Source organism: Podarcis muralis, chromosome 7, assembly GCF_964188315.1.
Source record: "Podarcis muralis chromosome 7, rPodMur119.hap1.1, whole genome shotgun sequence".
Classification (NCBI taxonomy): domain Eukaryota; kingdom Metazoa; phylum Chordata; class Lepidosauria; order Squamata; family Lacertidae; genus Podarcis; species Podarcis muralis.
In genome coordinates this window covers 90026138-90034389 of record NC_135661.1, presented here as the reverse complement: position 1 = coordinate 90034389, position 8252 = coordinate 90026138, and the positions used below count along the sequence as shown (strand labels likewise).

The window sequence follows — 8252 nt, the reverse complement described above, 5'->3', positions numbered from 1 at the left end:
TCGTGGCCGACTCTGGGGTTGCGGCGCTCATCTCGCTTTATTGGCTGAGGGAGCCGGCGTACAGCTTCCGGGTCATGTGGCCAGCATGACTAAACCGCTTCTGGCGAACCAGAGCAGCGCACGGAAACGCCGTTTACCTTCCCGCCGGAGCGGTACATATTCATCTACTTGCACTTTGACGTGCTTTCAAACTGCTAGGTTGGCAGGAGCAGGGACTGAGCAACGGGAGCTCACCCGTCGCGGGGATTTGAACCGCTGACCTTCTGATCGGCAAGTCCTAGGCTCTGTGGTTTAACCCACAGCGCCACCTGCGTCCCAATCTATAGAAAGGAGCAAACCAGGAATATTTTAGGGAGCAGGTGAGCAGGCGGGGCCCATGACTTACATAATAGGAGCCTACACAACACAAAACACTGTTGCTGTAAGTAGGTTTTGTTTCATTTGTTTTTTTATCTTATATTTTGGAAATGTACATCCAGTTTTTTCTCCCTTTAATTTTTTTGGGGCCCCCAAGAGAGTGGGGCCCTAAGCTAGAGCTTATTTAGCTTATACATATATCTGGCACTGGGCTGCAGTAGTGTCGCGTGTGGGGAGGCAACACAGGGGCAGTTGCCCCGGGTGCAAAATTGAAAAGGGTGCAAAACTGTGACACCAGGTGCTGCCTCAACACAGCTGTTCACTTCCATTGCTGGGCTCCACTGAAAATGGTTTCTTGATGAAAGAAAGAACGAAAGAAAGAAAGAAAGAAAGAAAGAAAGAAAGAAAGAAAGAAATGAAGGAAGGAAGGAAGGAAGGAAGGAAGGAAGAAGAAGAAGAAGAAGAAGAAGAAGAAGAAGAAGAAGAAGAAGGGCTTCCCCAGCCATTCTGGGTAGCTTCCAACAAAATATTAAAATACAGTGGTCTGTTAAACATTAAAAGCTTCCTTAAACAGGGCTGCCTTCAGGTGTTTTCTAAAATCCTGGTAGTTCGTTATTTCCTTGACACCTGGTGGGAGGGCGTTCCACAGGGCGGGTGCCACTACCGAGAAGGCCCTCTGCCTGGTTCCCTGTAACCTCGCTTCTTGCAATGAGGGAACCGCCAGAAGGCCCTCGGAGCTGGACCTCAGTGTCTGGGCAGAACGATTTGGGTGGAGACGCTCCTTCAGGTATACTGGGCCAAGGCCGTTTAGGGCTTTAAAGGTCAGTACCAAGACTTTGAATTGTGCTCGGAAACGTCCTGGGAGCCAATGTAGGTCTTTCAGGACCGGTGTTATGGGGTCCCAGCGGCCGCTCCCAGTCACCAGTCTAGCTGCCGCATTCTGGATTAGTTGCAGGGACCTCTCCAGGCAATGGAACAACTCTTCTCATCTCCACCACTGAAATTTCCTGGTTGATACAGACGCCATTAAGCAATTGAATGTGCATGCATACTCCGTCCAGCCCAGCTCCCTCAATTTTTTTATTGGGGGGGGGGGGCTGAAGGGAGCTCGGCCCCTAGGAGTTGGCTCTGATGGCTGACGGTTTTTAATTGTTTTAGAGCAGGGGTCAGCAAACATTTCCTGCAGGGGGCCGGTCCACTGTTCCCCAGACTATATTTTGGAGGGGGGCGGGTGGAATGAAAGAATTCCTATGTCCCACAAATAACCCAGAGATGCATTTGAAATAAAAGCACACATTCTACTCATGTAAAAACACGCTGATTCCCGGACTGTCCGTGGGCCAGATTGAGAAGGCGATGGGGCCGCATCCGGCCCCCGGGCCTTAATTTGCCTACTCATGTTTTAGAATATCACACACAGATGCAGAGCTTCCCTTATCCAGCTGCACATTTCGCCCCGTCCGTTCCGGCTCTCTGCAAAGACACGGAAGGCAATAAGAAGGAAGAGACAGGAAAGAGGAACTGCTGTGCATTTTTTCCCCGTTTTCTAATCTTTTATTAGGAATCTGATAGTACAGAAGCGTCAAAAGCAGGCTGGAAAACCCCAAAGGCACATCTTTCTGAAAGTACAAGGGATCCAAAAAGTCACCAAGATTGTTGGGGTCCAAAAGTCACCAAGATTGCGGCTCAGTGGGGCGACTGTCAGCATGGGGGGGGGGGGGAGATTGGGGAAGCAGTTAAAGGCGAGTGGGTGGGAGGCAGGCAGATCCGAGCCACCATGGGACCGATCCACCAGGACGTTCTCCTGCCCGACTCAATGATTTCAATCTGCAGCGCAAAAGATTTCCCAAGTCTGTTTCGATGCCCCGTGGATGACAGCATAAAGGACTTATCATCTGTACATGCATTTGTCCTGGAAGACAACACTTGGTAGTTTTAATTTTTTGCCAGGAAAGTTTGTAATAATTTAAAAAAATTAAGAATAATGTAAATGAGGTCCAGGCAGGAGATCTTTCCGGTGGGCTCAATCTCTGCAGGCCTCTTTTGAGATATAGCCTGTGCTCTATTTTCTTTTGCAAATCGATCAGACTGCTTTCAAAGCAATTAACGCGAGTGAGTAACCAACTACACATCGCAGCCCTAAATTATATAGAGAGAGGGGTGTGTGGGGGAAATTACAGAGAAGGAAAAACTGCTCTGGGAATATCCTGTGGGCAAACCATTTGATGGAAAGCGAGAGCACATTTCAAGGCAGCCTAATTGCCGAAATCGCAAGCAAATCATTTTGCAAAGCAGCGGGGCTTGAGGAGCGCAAGGCTGTAAAAGGCAAGAGGAACAGGAGCTGACGTTTCAAGGGCTCACGGTTTGCTCACAGATGGTGCAAAGCAAGCTCCCAAATGCTCCATCCCCGTGGGATGGGACAGAAACATCTGGAGCGCAGGTGTGGCCAGTCTGGCGGTATCTGCGACCCAAAGCAATATCTACAAGGGCAGCAGTGAGGCTACGAAATAGAGTAAAACCAGGTCAGGCTATTTTTTTGTCTAGGGATGGTGGGCAAATCTCTCCATCTGGGTCCATTTCTTCCTTTCTTTATTTCCTGATTTTTATTGGCATTATTAACAACCCCAAAGTGATGTAGCTGGGTATTGCTTATGGAAAGCAAAAAAGCAATAAAAAGCAGAGATATCACCTTGCCGACAAAGGCCTGTATAGTCAAAGCTATGGTCTTCCCAGTAGTGATGTATGGAAGTGAGAGCTGGACCATAAGGAAGGCTGATCGCCGAAGAATGGATGCTTTTGAATTCTGGTGCTGGAGGAGACTCTTGAGAGTCCCATGGACTGCAAGAAGATCAAACCTCTCCATTCTGAAGGAAATCAGCCCTGAGTGCTCACTGGAAGGACAGATCCTGAAGCTGAGGCTCCAATACTTTGGCCACCTCATGAGAAGAGAAGACTCCCTGGAAAAGACCCTGATGTTGGGAAAGATGGAGGGCACAAGGAGAAGGGGACGACAGAGGACGAGATGGTGGGACGGTGTTCTCGAAGCTACCAGCATGAGTTTGACCAAACTGCGGGAGGCAGTGGAAGACAGGAGTGCCTGGCGTGCTCTGGTCCAGGGGGTCACGAAGAGTCGGACACGACTAAACGGCTAAACAACAAGAACAATAGGGGAAAGAAATGGCGATGTACTGATATCAACAGAGCCATCTCTATTTCCCAAGGAGGCATGGATGGTGGATGTTGAACATCTGAGTCCGAAAACATAGGAAATAAAATGTGGCCAGATAGTACAGAAATATTCTGGATCCTCAACCTGCCTGGAAACGTGCAATTCATGCATATTCCCCCCCCCCATAGCCAAAGACCCTAAGTTCTTATGCCACATGTAAGTTCTTTCCCATTGCTGGGTCCTCGAAATCCTGGCTGCAGCTAAGACTCATGATGAAAGCTCTTTCGGGTGACAAGCCTTCATGTTAGTCGTTCACATACTGAGTGATGGCAATTGTGAGGGAGCCTGAACAACTGGATTTAATTATTTTAGAGATTTCTCGGAACTTGGGACCAGAACAATGAAACCCAAGAGCATTCCCATCGAAGTATCTCATTTTTCCAGTCATATTCAGCTCTCTCTCTCTAATATTCATGAAAATTAATTAGCATTTTAGTGTGAACGTATAATATATATGTTTCTCTATGCAATTTTCCTAATATTTTTGCAAAGCAATCTCCCTAATATGATTGATGCTTGTATGTATGTTCTTTTACTAATAAATGCATTTTGGGGCCTACTTCATTCTAGTGCATGCATTTTTAAAAAAATACAAATCTGCGTTACAAAATTAAAAGAAGTGCAAGTTTCGAAGGACAGCTGTGCTTTGGGTTCATGGGCTGCAAATGCGAATCAATGCAAACCAAATCTTTTTCTTCTTCTTCAAGCCTAACTGGGTTGTCAGAGGCTTTCTAAGGAAACGCGTCTCCCCCATCACCACAACCCTTTTAAAACCGGAGTCGCTGGGGGGGGGGCAGGTTTAACCTGGGGCATTCTGCATGCATTTGAAACAGGCGTTCGGCCGCTGAAAGGTCCAGACTAGACGCTTCGTTTTCCTGGACCTCCAGCAGAACTACCGTACTTTTCCGTCTATAAGACCTGTATTCGTTGTAGACATGTGACTATATTTCATCTGATCCATCCACTGTAATTATTTAGTTTGCAGATGATACTACCATAATGGGTCTAATTGCAGGTGGAGATGAAACAGCGTACAGGGGGCAGGTTCAAAAAGTATCTACATTGTGCTTAGAGAATAACTTGCACCTAAATATTAGTAAGACTGATTGCCGAAGAATGGATGTTTTTGAATTCTGGTGCTGGAGGAGACTCTTGAGAGTCCCATGGACTGCAAGAAGATCAAACGCATCCATTCTTAAGGACATTAGCCCTGAGTGCTCACTGGAAGGACAGATCGTGAAGCTGAGGCTCCAAGACTTTGGCCACCTCATGAGAAGAGAAGACTCCCTGGAAAAGACCCTGATGTTGGGAAAGATGGAGGGCACAAGGAGAAGGGGACGACAGAGGACGAGATGGTAGGACAGTGTTCTCGAAGCTACCAGCATGAGTTTGACCAAACTGCAGGAGGCAGTGGAAGACAGGAGGGCCTGGCATGCTCTGGTCCAGGGGATCACGAAGAGGCGGACATGACTAAACGACTAAACAACAACAAGACAAAGGAGATGGTGTTGGACTTCTGGAGGAAGAGAGGGGAACCTGCGCCGTTGTATATGGGGGGGGGGGGGCTGTGTGGAGGGAGTCTCCTCCTTTAAATTAAAAAATAATCAAAGATAGACAGCCTGAATGATTTTCGCCCTGTGGCGTTGACACCCATTATAATGAAATGTTTCAAAAAACTGGTGAGGAACTGCATTATATCTTGTCTGCCAGTGGGACTTGACCCTTACCAGTTTGTTTACAAGGCAGAGTTCCATGGAGGATGCTGTAGGAATGGCTTTACATGCTGTCCTGACTCATCTGGAGAAGAAAGGGAACTATGTGAGACTGTTATTTGTAGACTTTAGTTCTGCATTTAATACTATTGTTCCGCATAGATTGGTGCCCAAATTATTAGACCTGGGACTTCCACCGTGTTTGTGCAGGTGGATATTAGATTTTCCACCAAACCGTTCCCAACAGGTCAGGATGGGTTCCCACGTCTCTGTGGATCTCATCATGAATACGGGGTGCATGTTGAGCCCACTTTTATACACGCTCTATACAGCTGGCTGTGCCCACCAAAACCCCAATAATAAGATCATTAAGTTTGCAGATGATACAACGGTGGTTGGTTTAATCACGGCTGGAGAGGGGGAGGCGGCCTATAGGAAGGAAGTTGAGCAGTTGGGGGAGTGGTGCAGGAAAAACAACTTACTCCTTAAAGAAAACAAAAGAGATTATTGCGGACTTTAGGAAATGTAAATTGAATATTCAGCCACTCATTATTGAGGGGAAGTGTGTGGAACAGGTCTCGGTGTTTCAATTTCTGGGAATGGAGTTGAGAGATGACCTAACCTGGGGAGAAAACAGCAAAGACCTGATGAAGGGAGCACAGGAGAGGTTATATTTTCTGAGAATCCTCCAGAAAAATAATCTCTCAAAGGACCTGTTGATGGCATTTTACCATTGTACTGTGGAGAGTGTATTAACTTATGGTCTCTGTGTGTGGTTTGGGAGCTGCACGGTCAGGGGAAAAACAATGCTGTCCGGGGTTGTAAAGACTGTGGAGAGAATTATTGGGTGAACTCTTCCCACCTTGGATCAAATCTACACTTCCAGGTGCCATAAGAAAGCTGCAGAGATAGCGCAGGATAGTGCGCACCCCGGAAATGATCTCTTTCAACTTCTGCCTTCTGGAAGAAGGTCCAGGGTTATAAAGACTAGGACTAGCCGCCTGAGAAACAGTTTCTATCCAAATGCAATTTTGGTTCTAAACGCAGTGTAAGGTAGTCTCTGTGGGAGTATATTGTATTTAATTAGGGGGTATCAGAGTTTTTAGGGGGCTAACCAGGTTGGGATAGCAGGCTTGTTGGTTTCTGAATGTCTGGTGGAGATTTTTTCAATTTCGTTGTTCCGTATGGGACAATGACAATAAAGATTATCATACTGCATCGAAAATAACTTAGTGAAATTGACTTGCGAGGTGGCGTGTTGTTCGATAAGAGATTGAGTGTTTTTTGGGGGGGAGGCTCATTTAATTTCATTGTACACAGGTGGTACAATTACAATAAAGGCATTATTATTATTATTATTATTATTATTATTATTATTATTAGGAGCCCTCTGAAACAGCAGGGCAACATGCGCTCAGCTGAGCAGGACTCCATTCCTGCAACAATCCCTCCCAGACATAAATACGCATTTATAAAGTTCATGGGAAGGAGATTGATGGACGATTGGTCCTTTTTTCAAGAAATCCTTGCCTCGGGTTTCTCTTTTAAAAATATTATTACCAACCCCTGTTTCCAACAGAGACAGAATCACTTCAAAGGACTTTCCCTGCACCTGGGAGTTCCACTTGGAAGAGAGGAGCAAAAAAGGGGGGAGTCCGGGGTGTGTGTGTGTCCATCGTTGAGTCACATCAAGAGCAGATTTGTGTCTTGCTAGTTTTTGTTTGGAGTTGACTCAGCGCAAGCCTTCCTCGAGGAAAGAGACTTGCCGGTTCCCGCAGTCTTCTCCTCCGTGGAGAAGCCTCGCCGCATGGTGGCCGCCAAATATTCGAAGAGGCTCTGGGGGGGAGAAGGGGGAAGAGAGAGGCAAACGTTTACTGGGTGAACCCTGCCCCCCAAAAGGGGGAGGAATGGGGGGCATGGAGGGTTATGGCAGAACCAGGGGGTGAAAGGATAGGACTACGTTCCAAAAACAGAGACGCAACACCCGACCGACGCTTGCCATTTTTACGTCAATCTGAAATTTGCTATGGCCACTTTATAGCGGGAAGGTAAACGGCATTTCCGTGTGCTGCGCTGGTGCTGGCTCGCCAGAGCAGCTTCGTCACACTGGCCACGTGACCCGGAAGTGTCTCCGGACAGCGCTGGCTCCCGGCCTCTTGAGCGAGATGAGCGCACAACCCTAGAGTCGGACACGACTGGCCCGTATGGGCAGGGGTACCTTTACCTTTACCTTTAAGTCAGATTAGGGACGCGGGTGGTGCTGTGGGTAAAACCTCAGTGCCTAGGACTTGCTGATCGCAAGGTCGGTGGTTCGAATCCCCGCGGCGGGGTGCGCTCCCGTCTTTCGGTCCCAGCTCCTGCCCACCTAGCAGTTCGAAAGCACCCCTAAGTGCAAGTAGATAAATAGGGACCGCTTTCTAGCGGGAAGGTAAACGGCGTTTCCGTGTGTGGCACTGGTGCTGGCTCGCCAGATGCCGCTTAGTCATGCTGGCCACGTGACCCGGAAGTGTCTCCGGACAGCGCTGGTCCCCGGCCTCTTAAGCGAGATGGGCGCACAACCCTAGAGTCGGACACGACTGGCCCGTACGGGCAGCGGTACCTTTACCTTTACCTTTAAGTCAGATTAGGGGGACGCGGGTGGCGCTGTGGGTTAAACCACAGAGCCTAGGGCTTGCCGATCAGAGTCAGCCCAGAGTCAGCCACAACTAGACCTAGTGGTCAGGGGTCCCTTTACCTTTACGTCAGATAAACAACAGGTGCTAGATTCAGAAAGAAAACCCACATGGAATGATTAAAAAAAGACACACCACATTCTTGTTTTAAGAGAAAAGAAGAATAGGATATTTCTATGGAGCGGAAATCTAATTAAGGGCCTATGAAATCAAAGCCGATCATGCTTGTCCAACGGTTTGTCGGAAGGTACCCAAAAGAGGTGCCTCCCCATTGCTTTGGAA

At 47.8% G+C, this 8252-nt stretch overlaps 1 protein-coding gene across 1 annotated transcript in view; it reads right to left on the bottom strand.

Annotated features, from left to right (window-relative positions):
- Window positions 1-5677: 5677 nt before the first annotated feature.
- LOC114603015 (neuroglobin-like) overlaps window positions 5678-8252 on the bottom strand; it is a 39570-nt gene continuing 36995 nt past the window's right edge. The window contains exon 6 of the mRNA XM_077932412.1: window positions 5678-7134. Coding sequence (XP_077788538.1) covers window positions 7009-7134 — 126 coding nt within the window. The 3' untranslated portion in view covers window positions 5678-7008. The remainder of the gene's footprint in view (window positions 7135-8252) is intronic.